The 25,044-nt window shown below is 28.1% G+C and overlaps 3 protein-coding genes and 1 long non-coding RNA gene across 6 annotated transcripts; 3 read left to right on the top strand and 1 right to left on the bottom strand.

Moving 5' to 3' along the window:
* Nucleotides 1-556: 556 nt before the first annotated feature.
* On the top strand, nt 557-2,980 carry LOC137836923 (mogroside I-E synthase). The gene is given in 3 exon segments (XM_068645719.2): nt 557-1,289; nt 2,064-2,771; nt 2,774-2,980. Coding segments are annotated over 3 exon segments (1,389 nt in total). The 5' UTR covers nt 557-644; the 3' UTR covers nt 2,810-2,980.
* Nucleotides 2,981-5,023: 2,043 nt separating this feature from the next.
* Nucleotides 5,024-6,795, top strand: LOC137836922 (mogroside I-E synthase). Of its 3 annotated transcripts, none has more exons than XM_090301878.1 (2): nt 5,024-5,775; nt 5,911-6,795. In XM_090301878.1, the coding sequence occupies exons 1-2, from the start codon at nt 5,122-5,124 to the stop codon at nt 5,974-5,976; spliced, it is 720 nt and encodes a 239-aa protein (XP_090158004.1). In that variant the 5' UTR covers nt 5,024-5,121; the 3' UTR covers nt 5,977-6,795. The 3 variants fall into 3 exon arrangements, with proteins under 3 accessions (XP_090158004.1, XP_068501819.2, XP_090158005.1); XM_068645718.2 differs by having other exon boundaries at nt 5,904-6,795; XM_090301879.1 differs by having other exon boundaries at nt 5,035-5,775; nt 5,977-6,795.
* A 10,693-nt stretch (nt 6,796-17,488) lies between these two features.
* LOC137836607 (uncharacterized) lies at nt 17,489-22,126 on the top strand. The gene is made up of 4 exons (XM_090301534.1): nt 17,489-17,576; nt 21,299-21,498; nt 21,585-21,966; nt 22,086-22,126. The coding sequence occupies exons 1-4, from the start codon at nt 17,489-17,491 to the stop codon at nt 22,124-22,126; spliced, it is 711 nt and encodes a 236-aa protein (XP_090157660.1).
* A 90-nt stretch (nt 22,127-22,216) lies between these two features.
* LOC150027842 (uncharacterized) lies at nt 22,217-23,224 on the bottom strand. Its single transcript, XR_016520587.1, has 2 exons — nt 23,074-23,224; nt 22,217-22,610 (listed from the first exon to the last, which is right to left on the bottom strand). It is a non-coding gene; the product is annotated as an uncharacterized LOC150027842 (long non-coding RNA).
* Nucleotides 23,225-25,044: the final 1,820 nt, after the last annotated feature.

Genomic DNA, 25,044 nt, shown 5'->3' with positions numbered 1-25,044 from the left:
ACCATTGTCTTAGAGCAAGAACTTGTTCTAAGACAACGACTACCACTAATAGTCGTCTTTGTAAACCAAAACGCTTGGTCTAAAATGACACTTTAACTCATAGTTGCTGTTTTAAACTCGCTTTAATTTAAAAAATGTCACCGCATTTTGATAGACAACATTTGACACTAGAAGCACTGAAAGTGTATTGTCATAAATGGACCTTTTTGCACTAGGGACCCTTGACTCCTCAACTAGTATTGGACGTGATCAAACTTTGGAATGGATAAGGTATGGAAAAGAAAAGAGTAGGGAGATGAGAGAGAAGACATTGTAGAGAGAAAAAAAATAGAAGACATGTGGGTGATAAAAAACTAGATGGAATAAATGTTTTATTTAGAAAGATTATAGTTTATAAGAATACTTATTTATTTGAGGACAAGACTTTACAAACCACCTTCATGTTACCATATTTAGAAATTAATAATAAAGAAGTACTATATATATATATATATGCTGTCAGCAATTTCAAATTCAGCACATAGTTTACCTGCCGTCCACACTTTGTCCTTTTATTGTCTCTATCTAACATCGAGTAAATCAACCCCTCAGCTCTTCAACATCACAAACAGTCACCAAGAACAAGTTGAGATTCATCAGCAAAAATGGAGAAGAAAAAGATGGGTAGGAGAGCACACTGTTTGGTGTTGTCATATCCAACTCAAGGTCACATTAATCCCTTGCTTCAATTCTCCAAGCTATTGGAACGCCAAGGGGTCAGAATAACTTTTGTCACAACTCGTTCCTTCTGCAGTAACCTCCAAACTGTGCCTCCTTCTATCGCCCTTGAAACCATCTCTGATGGCTTTGACAAAGGGGGGCCAAGAGAGGCTGGGGACTACAAACTCTATATCAAACGTTTTTGGGAAGTTGGGCCACCCACCTTTGCAGAGCTTCTTGAGAAACTTGGTAGATCAAAAGATGAGCATGTTGATTGTGTTGTCTATGATTCATTCTTCTCTTGGGCACTGGATGTGGCCAAGGGATTTGGGATAGCTGCAGCAGCTTATCTCACTCAAAACATGGCTGTGAATAGCATATTCTATCATGTTCACTTGGGGAACTTGCAATCTCCACTCACACAGGATGAGATTTCTCTTCCTGCATTGCCTAAGCTTCATCTTCAGGACATGTCTTCTTTCTTCTTTGATCAAGATTTGTGTTTACTTGATTTTGTGGTTTCTCAGTTCCCCAGTATTCACAAAGCTGATTGGATCCTGTGCAACACATTCTATGAGCTGGATAAGGAGGTAACAACCAAGCAATTTCAATGTATATACATTCTGTTTAACTTAAATGTTTCCTTTTGTGTTTTCTATCAAGTTACACTGAAACCATATTACTTGAGAACTTGTCTTATGATTAGAAAGATCAGAAATACAGAAGTATAAATCTGTATGTCATTTTTTAATGATTAAAAAGTAAAGCAAAATTATATATTTTTTAAATAATCTTGATTACTAACTAACTCTTTTATAATCTGTATGTGATGGATGACTCAAAGTTATATTTATAACTTTGTACTTTTCCAGTAAAAAAAAATATCAGAAAATTATTAAACAAATATTATTTTTAAAAATAAAAAATAATTAATTATTATATTTATTAAATTAAATATTATTTTATAGACTCAAAAATTATTGATATTTAAAATAGTTTCTAAATTTATAAATTGATAATTAATTAATTAATTAATTGATATTTAATTAATTATCAATTTTAAAATATAAAGTATTTGTTAATAAATAAAAAAATCTTTGTAACTATTAGATATGAATTTATAAACTAATTTATAAATTTTATTAATAATAAAAAATATTTTAAATATTAATAATTATTTTAGTCTTTAAAATAGTATTTAATTTAATTAATATAATGACTAATTATTTTTGTTTTTAAAATTAGTTTTTTATATAAAATTAGTTTTTTTAATGATTTTCTTGTTATTTTTATATATATTGAGATAAATAGATGTGTAATTTTTATTTTCTCCAATAATCTTTAGTGACTAAACACATGTTTAGATAGCAGATTGGATTGTGAAGGTTTGGCCAAAATTTAAGACCATAGGACCAAACATTCCATCTTTCTTTTTAGATAAACAATATGAAGATGACCAAGATTATGGGGTGACACAATTCAAGAGTGAAGAATGCATGGAATGGTTAGATGATAAGCCAAAAGGGTCTGTTGTTTATGTATCATTTGGGAGTATGGCTTCCTTTGGTGAAGAGCAAATGGAAGAAATAGCATTCTGCTTGAGAGAGTGCTCCAGTTATTTCTTGTGGGTGGTGAGAGATTCTGAAGAAACCAAACTTCCTAAAGATTTTGAGAAGAAAACAGAAAAGGGTTTGGTGGTAACATGGTGTTCCCAATTGAAAGTTCTTGCTCACGAGGCTGTTGGGTGTTTTGTGACACACTGTGGTTGGAATTCCACATTAGAAACTTTGTGCTTAGGAGTTCCAACAGTTGCAATACCATATTGGTCAGACCAACAAACAAATGCAAAGCTTATTTCAGACGTTTGGAAAACTGGAATTAGAGCTCTTGTTGATGAGAAAAAGGTTGTGCAACGAGAAACTTTAAAGCATTGTATACAAGAAATAATGGAGGGATGTGAAGAAATGAAGACCAATGCCATTCAATGGAGGACTTTAGCAGTAAGAGCTCTTAGTGAAGGTGGTAGTTCTTATGAAAATGTCAAAGAATTTGCAAATCAAATTTATGAAATTCACAAGCTTCATGTTCTAAAATAGAAATTGCTTTGTGATCAGCGTAGTTGCTGTTTTGTATTTCCATGTAACAGGTTGGTTAATAATTCAGTACATTCATAAGCTTCATGTCCTACATCAAATGTACTTCATGCCAAGACAGATAATTCATGTTGTATTTTCATACGAACATTTGATCATAATTAATACTATATGCCTTTTATCAGTTATATTCCCTCTTGTATAGTTATTTTAGTTTATCAGTAAATTTGAAAATTACCAGTGGTGAATTTTCGCAATGTGTATATATAGAACATGTTGTATTATCTAAGTTGATATATAAAATTGATGGAGTAAAATGTATAAATGGGTATAAATCCTAAACCCTAAAAGTCAAAAAAATAAAACAGTTACAAGAAATTGTGCCAATAATGTCCACAAAATACAAATTTAACTGCTTAAACACAGATACTAAATCTACTTTAGCATTAACTTGTGCATAGTTTGGACTCTCTAGTGGAAGATAAAAGATCGGAAGTTAATTTACATGCGTAGGATTGTAGCCATTGTGTAGGCTCAACCTTCTCTAGTTGGAAGCTAATAGAGAAGACGTGACCCTCGTTACTAGAATAAGCTTAGACTTTACATCTTGAAGCTAAAAGCGAATGACAATTTGTAGGTAAATGGTATTGGTGAAGCTTCCTCCTAAGTTAGTGAGGTGCAAACCCTATCTAGAGAGGGTTAGGCCCTTGCTAAAGGGTAACTTAGTTTGAGCATGCGAATGCTAAGTCCTAGCTAAAGAAAAATAAAAACAAGCAAGCAGAGGCTAAGCCCTATCTAACTACGACCTAGAGAGGGCTAAACCCTAACTTGTGAACGAAGGAAGGTTTGGTGAGGGATTGGCTTTCGCTAAGCCATGCATAGTAGAAGAAGAAAAGATCATAGTCCTATTTAGAATCTCATTCTCACATCCATAATAACCTACATAATCCATGCATTTCTAGATGTCATCCACATTCAAATATCACATATCCATCCATTCACAAATATCTAAAATTGTGCATTTTTAATCATCCAATCACTATGAGTGTAATCATTGAATCTGAAGGTTATAATGTAGTTGCAAATGATAATTTGAAATGGACCACCAAGTTCAAGTTGAATTTAATAAATTAATCTAAAAACAATGTATAAAAAATAAAAAGATCAAACATAAGAAGTATTTTTGTCAAGTGAATGTGTTAACATAAAGAAATACGAATATTATGTCAATATTACACTTGTTTCATTTAATGATATTATACTACTAGAAAATCATTAAATAGAAATCAATTTTAGAGACAAAAATAATTAATTATTATATTGACTAAATTAGATATTATTTGAGAGACTAAAATAATTATTGGTATCGAAATTAGTTTTTATTATTGATAAGTAATTTTTAAATTGATATCTAACTAGTTACCGATTATTTAGATTTTGAACTTATAGCTAAAATCTTGATAGCTAATTAGATATCAATTTAGAAACTATTTATCTATAATAGAAACTAATTTAGATACCAATAATTATTTTAGTCTCTAAAATAATATATAATTTAGTCAACATAAAAAAAAATTATTTTTTTGTTTCTAAAATTAATTTTTATTTAATGATTTTTGTAGTGTTATATCATTAAATGAAAACTTGAAGGTGAAATATTCTCCAAGTTGGTTAGCAAAAAAATCTTCTTACTTGGTTTATCATATTCCATGAACAATTTGTTAGAGGGGAAAATTGAGTGAATTTGGTGAATTTAATGTATATTAATAGATATAATAATGAATATATTAAAGATTATTCAAATTAATTTATCACTATAAAAGTTTAAAACAATGACCCATAATTTAATATGTTTTTACAATAAAGATAGTGATATTTTTAAAATTAACTTAATTTAAAGAAGACAACTATTTATAAGAGTCACATCCTTAAATCAATAAATCAATAAATCAAGTATAAAGAAACGACTATTTATAATTAAATAACAATTATAAATTAGTTCATTATAACCTCATCTTGACATATAAGATAAAAATGTTAACTTTTTTTTTTCTATTCTTAAAGCTGATTATAAAGTTTATGTATTTTATTTTCTGAAAATTGTTCATAAAATAAATTTCTCATATCCCAAATATATATATAAACTAATCAGTTGGGAAGATTATTATAATATCACGTGTTAACTTGGAATCTTGTGAAAGTGAATTAAAATAAACAAAGTACCTTACCAAATATTGGCTGGTACGAAACCCTGGTCAGACATCTTTGAATCTTATCTAACTTGTATAAACCAGCTCCTCTCATCTCCACACACATCACAGAGAGAAAAATGGAGAAGAAAAGCACAGCAACAAGAACAGCACATTGCTTGGTGTTAGCTTTCCCTGCTCATGGTCATATAAACCCCTTGCTCCAGTTCTCCAAGCTGTTGGTGCATCAAGGGGTGAGAGTAACGTTCGTCACAACCATTTTCCACGCCAAGATTATGCAGAAAGTGCCTCCTTCCATTGCCCTTGAAACCATTTCTGATGGGTTTGATGAAGTTGGGTTGGCAGGTGCAGTGAGCCTCAAGGCCTACGCAGAAAAATTTTGTGAAGTTGGGCCACTCACCTTTGGTGAGCTTCTTGAGAAACTTGGTACATCAAAAGATGAGCATGTTGATTGTGTTGTGTATGATTCATTCATCCCTTGGGCACTGGATGTTGCAAAGAGATTTGGCATAGTTGGTGCTGCTTATCTCACACAAAACATGACTGTGAATAGCATATACTATCATGTTCACACGGGAAAGTTGCAGGTTCCACTGATACAACACGAGATTTCCCTTCCCACTTTGCCTAAACTTCAACCTCAGGACTTGCCTACATTTTTTCTTACATATGAAAAAGAACAGTTTCTGCTTGAGTCTCTTGTGGCTCAGTTCTCAAGCATAGAAAAAGCTGATTGGATCCTATGCAACACACTCTACGAGATGGACAAAGAGGTGTGAATTTTTATGCAACTTGTTATACTGTTAAAACAAAATTATTAAATAAAAAATAATTAATAAAATTTTAACTTTTTTAGTTTTATTTTAGTATTTAATATTCTTTTAACCAGTGTTTTTTTTAGATTATAGATTGGATCATGGAGATTTGGCCTAAATTTAGGTCTATTGGACCAAATATACCATCTTTCTTTTTAGATGAGCAATATGAAGATGATCAAGATTATGGGGTCACAGAATTCAAGAGGGATGAATGCATAGAATGGCTAGATGATAAGCCAAAAGGGTCTGTTGTTTATGTATCATTTGGGAGTATTGCTACCTTTAACAAGGAGCAAATGGAAGAAATAGGTTGTTGTTTGAAAGAGTGTTCACATTACTATTTGTGGGTGGTTAGAAAACCAGAAGAAAGCAATCTCCCTAAGGATTTTGAGAAAAAAACAGAAAAGGGTTTTGTAGTGACATGGTGCTCCCAGCTAAAAGTCCTGGCTCATGAGGCTATAGGATGTTTTGTGACACATTGTGGTTGGAATTCCACATTAGAAACTTTGTGCTTAGGAGTCCCAACAATTGCAATACCATTTTGGTCAGATCAAAGCACAAATGCAAAGCTCATGGAAGATGTTTGGAAGATGGGAGTTAGGGCTCCCTTTGATGACAAAAAGGTTGTGAGAAGAGAAGCACTCAAGCATTGCATAAGAGAAATAATGGAGTTTGAGAAAGGCAAAGAGATGAAAAACAATGCCAATCAATGGAGGACTTTAGCTGTAAAGGCTTTCAAAAATGGTGGAAGTTCTCATCTAAACATTTTAGAATTTATAAATAGCTTGTTTCTAATTTAGAACTTTTTATAAATAGCTTGTTTCAATTTAAAACTTTTTATTTGGAAAGCTTAGCAAGGTTTTAAAGGTTTTTGAATGTTATATAATGTTGTTATGAAATATTAAATATGAAATATTAGATTTGTGGTTGAGAAGTTATTCATTTATGATATTTTATTAAGTTGGACATGTAAAAGTAAATGGTATTGTTAGGATTTGTTGTATAAGGGTTGAAATATCCCTCAAATACTCTTTATTATTTTATTATTTTTTTGTTGATAAAAAAAACTTACAATTTCCTTACAATGAATGAAAACGATTAATTTTAAATTAGCCAACTTATCAGCACACACATTCGCTTCATGAAAAATATTAGTAATCTTAAATTTGATTTTCCCATAGTAATTAAGACAAGTATTTCGTCGATTACGAAACATTCACAAAGCGTATACATTGAACATATATGCAAACCTTTATTCTGAATATGCTGATTTTTAGGAAGTCGTCCATGAAAAACTTTCCAGAGTACTAAAGTTTTGAAAGATGGAATATATAAAAACCAAATGAATTTATCCCAACCACGAGGAAAGTCCTAGTCGATAAAAGTTAATTAAGAAAAGAGTAAATAATATTAAAAATTACACATGATGAATAAAAATAATCCTGTAATAAATTTGAAAAGAAAAAGGGAAGGGGAAACATATGGGTTAAGGAAAGTGGGAAAGTAGTTAGTACAAACAATAGATGCAATGGTAGGAATTGCAATATATAAAAGAAGGAAGGGAAATTAATTAATAAAGATGAGTTGGTGGCTTGGCCGATTATTTATTAAAAAAGGGTAAAAGGTGGGAAGATGGTTAGCAAAGGTCGAATATGCATATGTTACTATATTTTTATTCACACTTATAACATCTAATCTTAATCTTAAATTCATTGTTTTAATTAGAATTGAACTAATTGAGTTTATTTGAAATTTAGCTTCAATTATTAATTAATCTGACTTTTTTAATACAACAAAAAGTTTAATTCTTGTTGCAATAGAAAATCTTATAGAAGATTTTGTTGCACTAATGCCTAAGAGCTTAGATTAGTCAAATTCGCTTATTTGAAATAGATTTAGAAACAAACTCATGAACTCTGGAAAATTGGAAACAATATTTGAAAAATAATCGGAGAATAAAATTTACAAAATCTCATAAATAAAATAAAAAAACATGTGAAAAAAAATATTGGAAAGAAATTCAGACGATCTGAAAAACTTAAAACAAAATCTATAAAAAGGAATTGGAGAATAAAATCTTAAAATGTGAGAAAACGAATATTATAAACAATATCTAAAGCAAAATCTTAATTCAAAATCTGAAAGGAAAAGAAACTTATAAAGGATACAAGTCATAAGGAGGTGATCATATGACACTACACATTGCAGACATAAATACAACATTTTTTTTAACTCTCTACTTTCTTATTTATAATTTTCTTCTTGGAAGACCTAACTCTTTTGAGATGAATTATGAGGTTTTGTATAATTCAGTTTTATTCTTCAATTTCTGTAAATTATTTTAAACAATTTGGTCTTTTTGAATTTTAATTTTTATTATTGAAATTGTTTTCGAACGCTTGTTATTTGATTTCAATTCTAGTTTATTTTTCTTTATTTCGATCAATTTTTTTATTTTCTTAATTAATTCAAGAGATAAAAGACTAAAAATCTTACAAGTAGAGATATTGAATGAAATAATGGATGTTTGTTTCATTAATTGGATTCTCTTGAAATTGATTGACGTTTATTTCTTTAAATTTAATTTTGTTTGAAAATTATATGGATGATAATAATATGACAACAAATTAAGAATTCAAGAATCAAAGTGATTTCTAATTCATTTTATTTTTATTTTTTTTAATTGCTCAACAACAACTATTCATTTATTATTTATTGCTTTTTCTAATTATCATTTTTCTGCAGACAAGATATGAATCCTGTTTTAAGTTATTGCTAAATTATCATTAAAGAAATTGATTTGCAATAAGATAATTTTAAGTTAGCATATTTTCGTGACAATTAAGTAAGCTTACTAAAAGAAATTAAAAATAATTTATATAATATGCTATTTTGTGTAACCAATCAAATAAGATAAAAAAAGAGAGTATATAAGACACTTTTATTTTACTGTAAAACTAAAAAGAGATAGAGATAAAAGAAAGGGAAATGTAGATATATCGTAGATGATAGGTGAAATTAAAATTACTCTTTTGATTGTTCTATTTTTCAATGTATTCAAATTTATCATTTTATTATTAAAAGGGCAATGGTTATTTAAATTTAATTCTAAAATATAAAGAAATGTCTTCAGGGTGACCACCACCAACTCTAAATTTAATTCAACTTAGTGTAAATTCTACGTGCAATCTCCTCAAAATCTTTTTTAATTATTTCCTAAATTATAATTTCCCACATTCCAAGCTACCATTTTATCATGTGTAATATAAATTCTTTCAAAAGGACATGCATGGAATAATACAAGTATCTCGAAGGAAAAGAAAAATAGTGAAACATTTTATAAATTGTGTTAAAGAAGATGAACCAATAGTTTTAAGTGACCTTTTTATTCTTTTGATTTTTTATTATGGTGTCTTAAAGTAAATAGAATGTCAATGTAATTTGTAATTTCAATAATTATAAATAGTTAATAAAAAATATTTTAGAATAAATATTTTTGCTAGTTTGATTTCTCTAAGTTTCAATTAAGCAAATTAAGTTACATAAATATTGCAAATATATAATTGTAATTCCTTCATTTAATTTCAAAAGATTTTTTTTATGTATCATTAAAGAAATACATGATTTCAGGTCCTTCAGTACAAGTGGATATCCTAAAGCAGACCACATTACTGATGATAGTGCAAAAGAAGATCAATTGTATGTTAAATTGTATAATAGATTTGACTTATAATAATTTTCGTTATGATTTACTTTTAATTTGTATACAAATATTTCCTAAATTATGTATTGGAATTCATTTCTATTTAACTTTATTGAATTATGAGTATTTATAAGTAGATTTAAAAATTGTTTATAAATAAATTGAAATATTATTTAAAATAGGTATTAATAATAATATAAAAATAATCATCGAAAATGATTTGGTGGTTAAATTTACAAATTCATTAGCAACCGAAAGTGGGTTTGGTCACTATTAATGACCAATCCAACATTTGGCTACTGAAAAAATATCAGTCACTGTAATTTAAAAAAAAAGATATTTAGTCACCGAAATGAATTTGGTCACTATAGGTCTCAAATTTAGCCACCGAAATGAATTTGGTCGCTATAGGTCTCAAATTTAGCCACCGAATTAGTTACCGATATTTATTTTATTTTAATTATTTAATTCAACCCACTAACGACCGAAAAAAGGTGGTGACTATCTTCTTTTACTTCAGCCACCGATTTAACCACCGATTTTTCCATCAAAAAAATTGGTCACTAATTTGGTCTCTTGAAATTTTGGTGACCAAACTTTTTGCGACGAAATAGCGACCCAAATTTTGATCGCTAAATTGTGACCGATTTTATAATTGGTCGCTAATTATTTTGCAACTAGGGTATTCGTTGCCATCTTTATTTGGTGACTATTTCGATCAGAAATGGGCTTAGCAACCGATTTTAGTGCTTTTAGCGATCAATTTTGGTGGTCGCTAAAAGTGATTTTTCTTGTAGTGTAATATTTTTTCATATGGTGACAGATGATTGTTGATACTTGAGGTGTCAGCCTAATTGATAGTCAAGTTTCATAGTGATGCCGAACATTATATATAACTAATAAATTATATAATTATATATTTATATATGTGTGTTTTGTTAGGAAAATTATATATAGCTAATAAATTATAGATTTATCCTTAAGACTAATGTATAAAAACTAAAAAATATTTGCTATTGTTTAAAAATGTAGTTTAGTTGGTAGTTCTTTGGTTAATTTGATTAAACCCGTTATGATTATCTTTTCTATTTGGATGATATGGCATATGAGAAATTATGTTAGTTTTCAAATTAAGATTGATTTTTCTAGGGCCATTTACACTATTAAAGATTTCACTTACCTGGTGGGTAATTCATCTAAAACCTCTATGAGGAATGATATGTTTGATTTCAATGTGCTTAAGTTCTTTAATATTAATACTTGTAGTGAAAAAGTTCTTCATTCTCTTCTTGTTAGATGGAAGTTTCCTTCACCAGGTTGGGTTAAAATTAATATTGATGGTCCTGCTAGGGGTTCTCTAGGTCTTGCTACTTGTGTTGTTATTTTTCATGGGAGTATAGGGGAGTTTATTGGTGGTTTAGAATTCTTTATTAATAGGTATAGATTACCTAAGTATTGCTTTTGTTAATTTTTTTTTATATGGATTTTGGTCTAGTCTCCCATATTTGCTTGTATTTCCATTTTTTAATAATACTTTTTTTTTTTCATGTGGTGTTGATGATTGTTGTTATTTAAGGTGTCAGCCTAGCTGTGATGTCAAGTTTTTTCATAGTGATGTTTAACGTGAGAGCTTTTATATATATAAAAAAATAGTATAGTTCGAATATCAGTGTAAAACGTTTTGAATTGTTTAAAATTATTTTAGCTGAAGTTTAAAATAAGTGTGTTTAATTGATGCTTTGTATTTATTGTAGTAAGTTTATTTATATTTAATTTTTTTTATTAATGTACATATTTAGAAAATCTCAATTCTAAATTGATATTTCGTACAAATTATTTATTAATCATTAGTAGTAAATGTTGAATTGATCGTTTGGAAAATTTATAAAAATATAAATCATTAATTAGAAACTAGTTTTAGATAAAAAAAATTATTAATTTCTATATTAATTAAATTAGACTAAAAAAATTATTGGTTTCTAAATTAGTTTTTATTATTGATAAATAGTTTCTATATTGACATCTAATTAGCTACCTAACTTTTAACCATAAATTATTTATATTCTAAAGTTTGTATCTAAAACCTTGGTATCTAATTAGATATCAATTTAGAAATCATTTATCAATAATAAAAACTAATTTAGATACAAATAACTTTTTTTGCCTCTAAAATAATATCTAATTTTGTAAATATAAGAACTAATTATTTTTTATATCTAAGATTGATTTGTAGTTAACCATTTTCTTGTAGTGTGTATTCTATAACTTATTAATAGGTAAATATTCAGACTAACATTCAATTTGATAGAAGTTCACTTCAACTATTTGGTATTGTTATCTAAGTACATATTTAAATATGGTGTATTAGTTGTCACCTTTATCATTTTGTGTATTTTGGAAACTATTTTAATATGCTATCAAAATTTAATTAAATTTAAGATAATAAATCGTCTAAAATAAACACAACAAACAACATATCACAAACATAATAATAATTATTATTGTTCTTTCTTCTGTACATGCAAATTTTTCGTTAAAAAACACTTCATATCTTAAAGTGAAGGTTATCATCAAAATCTCATTAACTACTTAATATAAGATTATTAATAATATGGTTTATTAAGTTAATATTTTATACTTATTAATGATTAGTAAACATATAATAAAAAATAAACTATGATTATAAAATTATTTAAGTAAAGGATTATTTTTCTAAAATAAACAATGTATTAAAAAACAATTACAAATTATAATTAAATTACTAAATGAATTTTCATTGTACGAAATTATTTGAATGTCGATGGGTTAATATTGTTTGATCAAAATTTATTTTATTAATTTAGTTTATATAAAAAGTATAATAAAATATGATAAACATCCTAAATTTATATATATATATATAACATTTATTTATTATTATAATAAAAGAAAATGGAAAATGTTAATACTAATCACTCATAAAATTTCAATTAAAGCACTCTCAATCTCATATCTTTAATAAAACTTATTATACAATTATGAATTTTTTATTAACAAATATTAAAATTAAAAATAATAATATACATTAGTTAGTATTCAAATTAACACTTTTTTTTTATCATTACTTTAAAATACATTTTAAATTGTTAGTGTTTTTGTAATCTCTTATGTTCTAAACTTTCTTTTCTCACCTTTCTAGCTGCAAATGATGTAAGATTCGGTGGACCTCTTTAATTTTGATGAATGTATCAAATTGAAAGATATTTGTTGATATTTAAAATTTATGTTAGAAATAAAGCTTAATCAGAAGGTTTTAATGTTGAGAGCATAAATGTTTTTAACACTTTGCTCAATATATTTGTATAAAGACGTAGATACAAATTTTAATAGAAAAGGAAAAATTATGAGATTAATGATTTATGTGATGTAGATTTTTGTAATTATTTTTTAAATTGTGGTCTTTGGGAGGGAAGTAAAAGGGTAAACTATTTTCTTTCGATTTTACATATGTTGATTAAAGTGGATGGATTTGATGTGCTCAAAGCTCAATCATGAAGACTACAAAGTTGTGTATGTGTGTGTTTTGATAGATTTTGTTGTATCTTTTTCTTTATGCATTATGGTTCAAGACATCTTTAATAAAACATTTTAAAACTGTTAAGTTTTTAAATCAGTTGATTCAAGTTTTTAATCGGTTAAAGTCATTTACATTAAAGCCTTAGGACTTTAGTAAAGTATTTTAACAAGTTGATTGATCATATCAATTGACTGAAAATACTAAAATCACTTTCTTTGGCAGCTAATTCCACTTTCCTTGTAGTGGAAATATATAACTAGCATAAATTACACACTTAAAATGCCACATTATACAAAGTATTAAACAAAGAGTGCTACGGTCACATTAGATCGTCATATTATACTTTGTGGTGGTCAGATCTATGACAGTATGCAAAATTGTCAAACACGTATATAACGACGTTTGTAAATGTCGTTACATAAAAAAATCGTCACCACATACATAATTTTTTGTAGTTAAATAATACTTTAAATTAAATCACATTTCATTCTATAAGATAAATTTTCTTTTGCCCTTCCACTTTAAAAATAAATAAATTAGAATTTCTATTATTAATTAAAATTAACCAAGTTAATTATTATAATATTTATGGTTTTTAGTTCTTTATAAATCAATATGAATTCGTTGAACAATTTTAATGGAATTCGATAAATAGTGTATAATCAATTATCATTTATTTTTTTCTTACTTTTCTACCATTTGGAAATGTCTTATGGCCTTATCTTCTCACAGAGACATGGTTTATTTGTATTTTTTGTTTCTAGGTTTTGTAGAAAGACACAAAAATTCGCATGACAATTAAAATTAATCATACAACATGCAAACTTTCATAATTTAAAAATAAAAAGTTAATTTAAATAAATAGATAATTCAATTCTATCTTATAAAAGACTTACTCTCTCACTTATAAAGAATTCTATATAACACAAACTTCAAACATGAGATCTAAACAATAACTCTTACAATTTTATGTTTCAAAAAATTTCATTACGATATACTCTTTTTAGTTTATACTTAACTACAATAGGAGTAAAAGTAAGAGAAGTAATTAATTATTATACTAATAAATCCGTCATAAACCACATATTTTACTCCCTTATCATAGATGAAGCTACAAATAAATTTCTCTTCATTAGATAATAACACATTATTCAAGGTAAAATATTATTTTTAAAAGTTCAAATAGATAAGAATGTAGATACAAAAAGAGATCAAATTTTCAAAAAAAATTATAATTATTATCAAAGGATTGGATAGTTTATTATTTATGTTTAATTATAATTTGAAATTGTCAACCCATATGTACATATACAAGATAAACCTTTAAAACAACTTAGGTTATAACAACAAAAATAATTAACTGTTCATTCCTTGGATTTGAAGAAGACTTTCCCTATAAATTACCATATGGAACATTATACCAGGATGTACTTTGATACCAACCTTGGTAATTTTGTGGGTACTTAAGTCAAACCAAACTAGTTGACCATCCTTTGTTTTGAAAAGTATATTGCCCATACTCCTTGCTCCAATAGGTGTTCCAATGCCAAGTAAAGGATCAAAACTGAAGAGTTTCTTCCATGTTTCTTTCTTACCAACTTCACCCAAAATTGATACGTAAAAGGTAGTTTTATCTTGATAATTTGACATCATAGCAATTGACCCATTTAAGACGAACAAGAACCTGGCCACAGCATATATAACAAAAGTATCATGTTTGGGCATGTCTATGGGCACAACGGTTGCACAGTATGTCTCATTACTCATGTCAAATGACACCAAGTATACTTGGTCATCAGTAGATGACATATCAAGTTGAAACTCAAGATCTTGACTAGAATACCAGCTATTTAACCAATGACACATTCCATCTAAGTACAAATTGTTCTCCCCACCTTTTGAACAAAAAGCGTAATCCATATCAACTTTCCTCCAAGAGTTACTTTTTTGGCTATATATTTCACATATGGGTGTGAAATCCCATTCAATAGTAAACAACTCTTCATCCCTCTCACCAAACGGATTTTCATCAAACGTCACAGTTCTAATCACCTTATAATCATCTCTTACACAATCATAACCAAAGCCATCATTTGTAATATAAGCTTTGACATGAGGTGGTACATACTCAGTTGGACTGCGAGGAAGGGTCTTTAATTCACCTGTAGCTGGATTCCATAAATACATAGATTGGTTATAATAATTTAGGTAAAAGCAAAGAATTCCATTAACACTGGAATAACTAAATATATATTTTTCAAAAGGGTGATCCTCTAGTGGATTTTTCCAATTCAATTTTTCTATATTCTGAAACTTTTCACCATTAAGTAAATATAAACATGACTCATACTTAATCGGGTCATTATAATATTGATAGAGACATAGAACGAGAGATGTATCATCATAGTAGGAATGGTGACTAGATATGACATTATTACGAAATAAGTCTATAAAATGAGAATTTTCAAACAAGAGGGCCCATGATTTGTAGAGGCCTCCAAATCTTTTGAGAGATTTCATAGGAAGTTTGAAGAGAATCGAGACTATGAGATCATTAGGTAAGTGATTTCCAAGCTTCTCATCCACAAATTTGTTCTTCATCTCTTGCTTATTCAACCAAGAGTTAATGAGTTGCCAATAGTCTTTGGTGTTTTCACTCCAAATGTAGATAGGATAGGTAATGTGTTGGCAATGTTTGTTAACCAGATTCTTGATGGTGGCCTCTTCTATGTACTCCAACTAAAAGAAAAAATGAGTTAGAAAAATTAAATAACAAAAAAATTTGGGATGGGTTAATATAGATACCTTATCGTCCTTGAGAAAGAGGGTGATTTTGGTTCCCCTTGAAATTTTTTTGGCAGTAATGTCCCTAGTGACAATTAAGGATCCATCGAGTTGAGATTCCCAATTATATTGATTAAGGTCATTATACTTAGAGGTGACGATAACCTTGTAAGCAACTAAATAAGCTGAGTAGAATCCAACATCCAAATTATTGACCAAATCTAAAACAAACACATATAACGAAACTACAATTAATAACCATTAAATACAAATAAAAATAATTTAATAACCATTAAATAGAAATGAAAATAAAACATTGTGACCTTCCTACCATATTTGGTCATGCCAACACCATTATCGATGATAGAAAGTGTTTTCTTAGCCCTGTGAGGTATCAATCTAATCATCAATTCATCATCTAAAATTCTCATGTCTGCGAGCCTCTCAAATCGAATTTTATTTAGAGCCTGTGGAGGCATACATTGATTGATAACAATTCCATAAAAGAAATGTGTAAATATAAAATCAAACTTGAAAGAGAACTTACATCAAAAGCATTATTGATAAGTTCACGAAGGAAGATTTCTTTGTTCGAATAGAAAGTCTTCTTCATCAGGCTGAACCCTAAACTCATCTTACCTTCCAATACCAATGCCTCGTCATTCACCATTGCAATTGCTTTGTGATAATAACGAACTAGATTGAATCAATTCAATAAAACGACATTATCAATAACTATATTTTATATGCATTACCACGTCCACAAAATAAAACCACTTAATACAAAATCCTCATCCACACGTGTATAAAAGTAAAACACTATTTCTAATATTTTTTTAATATCTTTTGTAAAAACATTTAAAATTCATTATGATAAGTCAATAATTATATTAACTAAAATATTATAAAATATATTAAGATAAAAATATAACATTTTAATCAATTATTAATTAACAGAATTTAATAATATTTTAATTATTGTAATTATTGACTTAAATGAATTTTAAAAAAATTACTAAAGATATTAAAAAAGTATTAAGAATAGTGTTTTAGTTTTATACACGTGTGTATGTATAGATATAACTAGTTAACATTATAATTTAAATTAGTTATAACTTAATTATAAATTAATAAAATTTAGCAACTGTTTAATTAATATAATTACAATTTAAGTCATATGTTAATTTGATTAAATTTGTTGAGAAAATCTTTTCTATTTGGGTGATATGACCTAAGAGAAATTATGCTAGATTTCAGGTTATGATTGATTTTCCATGACCATTTACGCCATTAAAGATTTTTCTTGCCTGATGGGTAATTCGTCTAAAAGCTATATGACCAATGATATGTTTGATTTGAATTTGCTTAATTTTTTTTATATTAATACTCGTAGTGAAAAATTTCTTCATTCTCTTCCTTTTAAATGAGAGTTTCCTTCACCATGTTGGGTTAAAATTAATACTAATGATCCTGCAAGGGGTTCTCTTGGTCTTGCTACTTGTGGTGGTATTTTTCATGGGAGTATAGGGGAGTTTATTGGTGGTTTCTCTTCTTTCATTGATATTCAAATTGCTTTGGTGGTCAAGTTTTATGGAGTTATACATGCCATTAAAGAAGCTAAAACGATGGGTTTTACTTGTTTATGGCTTGAATGTGATTTTGCTTTTGTTTGTGCTGCATTTACTGCTAAGACTAATGTTCCTTGGATTATTCGTAATAGGTGGAATAGTTGTCTTAATTACTGCGAGAAAATCAGGTCATGTGCCTAATCTTCCAAGTCCCATTAGACGGTCTAAAACTAGTACATCATCTATCAGTTTTAATGATAATAAACACTATATATGACTTATTATAATTTTGAATGTATTATCTGAACATTTTAACATGTCTTTTCTGATAGTTGAAGGATTTATAAGACCATCCAATGGTATTACCAAGTCTCGTGACAAAAGGTCTAATAGAACTTAAGTCTTCATAATGTGAATTTAGATAACAATAAAGAAATAACGATAAAATAATTTCTAGATAAATATGGAGTGTTTAAAATATCATCTTCAACTATGAAAAAATAGGAAAAACATAATAAGAGAGTGTTGAATTGTATTTTAAAAACTTTTTGTAGATTCTCGCAAGTATCGCCTGATGATATACAATTAGACGATATTTTTGTGCTTGAAAGACAGTATAAAAAACTTTTCATGTACTTAATCGAAGAATTTCTCCTTCTACAACTATTGCAAAAATAAAAAATACAATTTTAGTCGGATAAGGAAGGATGAGATTACTCAGATATTTTTCTACGAGTTCGTTTGATAACACAAACTATATCTAATTCTCAATCAAAAAATTAAGTTCTACTATGTAGACTAATGCTGTAATTTACAAAAATGAGTATTCTTTTGATTTGAAGGGAAAAACCATGAGAAAGCGCCTTGAGTGTAAAATTGTTCTTACTGGTTTAAAATACAACCTGTTGTTTTACAGATTAATCAATTGTTTTATTACTTGTTGGTTTTGTTATAAAAAAATTAATTTGTTAACTGAAAAGATAATCTGTTAATTTTTCTTGATTGAGACTAGAATAAGAATTTCAATCTATTCTTTTGAGTTTTAATATGTTTAATCTGGGTGACTTAAATTGATATAAAAGACTGCTGCTATTCAAGAATAATCTGATAAAATTTTCTATAAGTGAATATATTGAAATTTTGTAAACAATTTAGTGTTTTCCCTATTGTGGTATTCTGTTAAGGAAATTTCAATAAGTTATTTCATAAAATAACCAGTTGTTTTTTTCAGTCAGGATTGAATAATTTGATCTTTGCGAAAATTAGTCTAAGTACAATTCACCCAACCCCCCCCTCTTGAACTTAGACTCCTATAAAAGTCAACAGGTTAAACTAAATCAAACATGCGTCAATCTAATTCAACCGAATTTTATCAGAAAACATGTGTCTACTGATGTATTCAGTACGCCACTTGTATCCATGTATGTACTCATGGGATGTTTCTCTCCTCTCTCCTGAATCATGCGTCCAAAAAATTAATCAGAACAATGCGAACTAACTAAAAACCAAATTGTAAGACAAGGAAGACTCTCAATTATGCGTTCAAGTACAACCTCTCACAAAAACCAAATTTCCAAGAGATTAGAAGATTAAAACAACTGCTACAAAGAATAAAAACAATAAAACTTTTATTCATCAAAACCTCAGAACTCATGGGGAATTACAAAGGAATTGACCAAAAGGATTTTAGCCTTCCATGCGGAGGCAAAAAGAAGAAAAAGAAAAACGAAAATAAAACTAGGTTTGAGTGTGTTGCATATGATGCTCATTTTTTCTTCCACTGAGTATGCTTAATAATCTTCTTTTCCTTGCACAAAATTGGATTCAAAATCTACCTTATGATATTGTTTTACATTTATCTGATGTTTTCTTTCTTGTTTCATATTATTAAACAGATATCTTCATTCTCATATTTTATCCTTGCTTCTCTTCCATATATATTGTTTTCAATTTTGTTTTAAATTTGTGCATTGATAATAATGAATTCCAACACTAAGAGATGATTATGGTGGATGAAATAAAAATAACTAATTATTATATTCACTAAATCTTAAACTTTTATAAATTAAAATTTATTGATAGTTAAATTAATTTTTATTATTAATAAAAACTTATGATATAAGTAGAGATTATACTTTTAGTGATTAATGGTCATAAAAAACATTTGTTTATTTAGAAAAAAAAATGTCTTTAATTCAAATATATAGAAATATTTTTTAATTATTATTAATTTATTTCAAGGGCTAATGTTTTATCAATAAAAAATCAAATTAGATATTAAGTTTTTTCCCTGATTAATATATTTAGATTTTTCGTCATTAAAATCTTATTTTTGATATATTTTTTTAGTATTTCAATTTTATAAAATATGTACTAATTTTTTGTTTTTATTTTTATTTTTGTTGTGATTTATAGACCAATTATATATACTAGTTTATTGAATATGTTATACGAAAACCAATTAAGTTATCAATATATTATTCACTAAATTAGTCTTTAAATAGTGAATATTTATTATCATAATACCATTTACTCCTTTATTTATTTACATAATTTTTTAAATTTAAAATTAATATATAACATTAAATAATTGATATAATAAAATTAATTAAAACATATCACATTCCTATGAAAATTTCAATGTTAGCTAGGTTATCCACACACATGTAGTAAAATGACACATGCAAAATTTCTACCTCAACAAATTGTATATTAGATGAAAAAAATCTAATATTGGTATCCTTTCAGTTATTTCACCTAACATTGACATGTGGTGTTACATTTAATAGGAACAAAATAATAACAGCTCCCGTGTGTTATCAATAATATGTAAAAGTTCTATAAAAATAAAATATATATAACTCTAAAATTATAGGTGGAATGAAATTGTCCATCGATTATAAAATAGAAAATGACTTAGTGTCTCAAATAATGATTTCAGTGTACATAAAGTAAAATTTAAAAACTTTTCAAAAATAGAAAAAAGATAAAATTTGATGATAGTAAAGGAAAATTAGATAAATCAATCACTATTATAATAATTTGTATATACATTGCAATATATGCATTGGACAGTTTCTTATACTCACTTTTGTTTTGGTTCTTCTTTGCAAGATCTTCAATTATCAAATTTATTTATAACCATCAATAATTATAATAGAAAAGGAGTCTTAGTGACTAATAAGGTGAGACTTGGTAAAAAATATAATCTCTTAATATTAATGCTAAATAATATATTTGATTAAATGTAATTATATTTAATATTTTAATTTTATAATTTTTTTATTGATATGAATTTAATGTTCTTTGTGTTCTAAATTAAGTTTTCAAAATTTTTGTAATTGTAATTGTTACGTAATGTTTAGGTTTTTGACAAAGAATAAAGATGTCTATGATTCTTTTCATGCATGTGCCATGTTTAAATTTATATGCATGCATGTGCTATGTTTAAATTATAGTTAGGTTCTTTATTGACATTTATGCTATCTCTAAATTATTTTAACAGAGAATTTAAAAAATTGTTAGTTAAAATTATTTATACTTTAAAATGAAAATAACAATATATATATATATATATATATATAAATTAATTTGAATACTAAGAAGGTCACAATTTACAATAATAATATTAATGAAATGTGGGGAAATATCATTTTTAATAGTTTTGTTGTTTTGATATAAAGTACAGTAACACAATCTAAATTAAAATTTGATTGTGTAGTTAAACAAAATTAAGTAAACTCATTTGTTAACTTTATTTAATTAGCTAAAGACATGAGACTATAAATAGGGATTAGGGATCATTTAGCTCACTCATTCTTCATAAACATTCATTCAAAATGAATAACTTCACTTTTATCTTTATAGTATTTTTCCTATTTCATGGATTTGCTAAAGGATTTGATTATTGGAAGATTGCTCAAACTTGGCCACCAGGCTTCTGTCGTGAAAAACGATGCATACTAGGAAAAGAAACACTAATGAAGTTCACTATTCATGGTCTATGGCCATCCATCCGCTCCTCCATCCATGGACCAGAAAACTGTGGAATAATGCCACTACCTCAGGTAAGGTTTGTATTTAAATTTCTTAATATAATAGTATTTTAATATGATATTGGAGAGATGACACTTTCTATTATTTATTTTGTTAGATGGGAGGAATAGAAAGTGAACTCCAACAAGATTGGCCAAATTTGTTAAATACGAATGACACAAAATTTTGGTCTGACGAGTGGCAGAAGCATGGAACCTGCTCTTATATGATGCCATTTGATTTCTTCATGTTGGCATTAGATATTTATGCAAGAAATGATCTTCAAGCAATACTTAACAATGCAGGTATATTAAGTGGTGGGAACTATGATAAAAATCATATCATCTCAACCATAAGCCTATCTGTGGGTGCTAAACCACAAGTCGTATGTTCAAAAGCATCACCTAAGCATGTAATTGAAATAAGATTATGTTTGAACACAAACCATTTCCCCAGGTTCATCAACTGTCCTTCACAATGGTCTACTACATGTGATAAAGGTCAGTATGTAAACTTTCTGTAATAATATACAATATAACCAATTGATAATAAAGATTGAATAATTCTATACAGATATACACAATTATATATGTTGTATCTTATTTTCTCCTGTTATTAGGTCTGCTGCAACAGGGTAATCCTGTTCTATGTGACCAATAAAAATTTGAGTTGTGATGTATTGGTTATTTGATGTTGTATTTGAGTAATTACTGAATGTTACTATGGAATTAAGAAGAATTGGATTGGATGTAACAAATGAGGGGCATTAATTTCTTTGAAAGTACAGTCAAGAGAAAGGAATAACAAAAAAACTTACAATAATTTATATGATAAATTATTAAATGATACCATGATAAATAAAAAGGGAAAGATGAGAAAAGAAAAATCATATTTACTTCTGTGCACTTTCTTGCAAGAACCCACTAATGACCTTAGAAAGGAAAGCAAGCTCTGTATTGCATTCCTCCACCACTATTTCTTATTCAACTATTCAACAAATGTAACATAAAACATTTCATCATATGGATAGATACTCTGTTTTCATACCTACACTGTGTACTTGGTAGGACACTCTCATGGACTAGACCCTCTCCCAATGATCTTGAAATAACCACCAACACTAATCTTTATTCTTGTTTCTCTACTGTGCAATGAATGAAGAAGGCATATATTTATTAGTAACAAAGAAGCATCACTCATTTTGACCAACATGGGAAGCAATGTTTTTATTAATAACAAAGAAGCAGTATTTACTAGTAACAGCAACAAACATGGAAAGGCATCAGCTTCAATTTAATCTGCATTACCAATTTTTTTATTAAGGAAATCAATACAAATGTTATATAAGCAAATATTCAAAACATCACCTTAGGGTTTCTTTGATTTTGGGCAAAGTCTCTGGTGGTGGTGAAACAGATAATTGAAAATTAGATGGGATGTTGGAAGAAGATAAAAGCTAAACCTTCACTACATGATTAAATTATCATTTCACGATAAAGAAATCCAAATTCCAGCAACTACTAACATTCCTAGGGTTTCAAAGGAGCTAGAAAATGCAAAGGCAAAACCTAAACCTAAGAAGGAGAAATCTTGAGAGAGGCACTAACCAGTTGTTACCGAGCACTTCTTCTACGCGGTAGCTGCTAACCATCTCGAAGACGGTGTTGACGTATGTGATATGGTGGTAAAGCACGACGAAGCTGCAGGGCGCAGTTTGGAGGAAGAGAATGACGAAAAGGGGATATGGGTTTCAGCAAGAGTGAAAATTATAAAATATTAAAGGATAAATAATAAAAAAGTATTAAAATTATTTATTTATTAAGTTTTGAAAAAATATTTTCATCAGTTTTTAAATAAATCTTTGAAACTTAATCTAATAAAATAAATCTTTGCAAACCTCAATTATTTTGTTCATATTTTATAATAAAATTATACAAAATTTTATGATAATAAAACAAATTACAAGAACATAAGGTGTTTGGTGAAAAGTCTGAAAGTATATCATTTCTTCTTTGAAGTGAAGTAATATGAATTTTTTTCATTTTAATCCTTCTTTCTCCTTCTGATATAGACTCTTGAAGACCAATTTGTTACCCCTAAAATGGTTGAGCCAAAGCAATCCTTTATGTACCACTTCTAGCACCACCGAAAGCCAAGAAAGAAAGCAATAATAAATGTTAAAAAAATTGGGAAGCCAAAATCAAGAGGAAAATGATGTAGTCTGGCTTTTTGGATGGTCCTCCATCAAATAATATATCATAAACAGAAAGACAAGCAAAAATTAAAGCTACTAATAAAAGTAAGTACACGAAAAATAACCAAAGAAATGTTCTTGAAAAGATTACAAACCACAAATTCTAGAGTGGACTGACACAAACTGTTGCAGAATTTATATGATTTTTTTCACAAAGCTTTTTAGGCTGAAATATTTATGGTATAAACTCAACAAGGAGAAATATGCAACAAATTTGAGACTATATGGATATTTATTCACAGATAAATAAATACAACAAGTTGATATAACCGCAAGCAATTTGGTAGAATTATGCAATCTAGGTTCAACATTGGCCTTGTTCATGTGCATTGGCCTGTAATCTAACCAGATCTTATCATTCTACCAATATCTGCAAATCAATGCACAAAAACTCAACTAACAAAAGCAAAACAACTTGTAGACACAACACAAGTATTTTTATCATCAAAAGTGTTGTGGTAAATCAAGAAAACCAAATTCATTTTTGTTTTAGTTGACCAATAAGCCCTGCACTAACCAGAATATATATACCATGCCCATGGATAGAACCACAATTTAAATACGTACTAGATACTGTCAATTTAAAATATTATTCCACTGGCACCACTGGTTTATTGATTGTTTGACTACTAATACAAGAGAATCAAGACGCAAGCTCTGATGCACTTACGAATAAACAGGATTGTATCAGGATTCCCACTAGAAATGAAGAGAACTAACTCAATCCAAATATATACTGATGTAAATAGCAAATTAATTGAAACATGACTTACCCTAAAGTGTGTTTCATCCAGTTTTCATGAATGTTGAGAAGTAGAATAACATGGTCTAATAACATTTTTTAGAATTTTCTATTGAGCACCAGCAGCAACACCGAGCACCAACAACGGTGCGTTAAGCACCAAAGGTGAATATGAAGTTTTCGTCGGTGTTGTGAGGTCAGAGACTTCCAGACACTCAAAATCCTAAAAATCTTTGAAACCCCAAACAAATAATAAAACAAAATTCATCCAAACAAGTCTAAGAAAAAAAACCCTAAATTACATAGTTGAAAGAGCGAGACATATGACAAACAGACCTACCAAAGCTCAGTGTTAAGGGAGGAGGAACATTAGACAGGAATCGCGACAGGAATGCAAGACAGTGAGGAGAGACGGTGAGGAAGAACGTAAGACTTTGACGAAAAACACGAAGAACTCGAGGGAGAGGGAAAAACAGGGTATTGTGTGTTGAGTGCATTCGTTTTTTTGGGTAGAGAGGGAAGAAAAAAAAGCTTTTTCCTGCAAAATTATATTTCATTTCAATTTTTTCTTAGACTCAAAAG

Source organism: Phaseolus vulgaris, chromosome 4 (assembly GCF_051622355.1).
Source record: "Phaseolus vulgaris cultivar YP4 chromosome 4, ASM5162235v1, whole genome shotgun sequence".
NCBI lineage: Eukaryota > Viridiplantae > Streptophyta > Magnoliopsida > Fabales > Fabaceae > Phaseolus > Phaseolus vulgaris.
Note: the sequence above shows the minus strand (reverse complement) of the source record. Positions and strands in the feature narration are given on the sequence as shown.

Excerpts from the sequence above, each read along its gene's own strand:
- LOC137836922 (XM_068645718.2), top strand. The coding sequence starts at position 5,122 with ATGGAGAAGAAAAGCACAGCAACAAGAACAGCACATTGCTTGGTGTTA. Across the intron at positions 5,776-5,903 it reads TCTACGAGATGGACAAAGAG|ATTATAGATTGGATCATGGA; the intron begins GTGTGAATTTTT and ends TGTTTTTTTTAG.
- LOC137836607 (XM_090301534.1), top strand. The coding sequence starts at position 17,489 with ATGGGTTTTACTTGTTTATGGCTTGAATGTGATTTTGCTTTTGTTTGT. Across the intron at positions 21,499-21,584 it reads GAATAATGCCACTACCTCAG|ATGGGAGGAATAGAAAGTGA; the intron begins GTAAGGTTTGTA and ends TTATTTTGTTAG. Across the intron at positions 21,967-22,085 it reads GTCTACTACATGTGATAAAG|GTCTGCTGCAACAGGGTAAT; the intron begins GTCAGTATGTAA and ends TCCTGTTATTAG.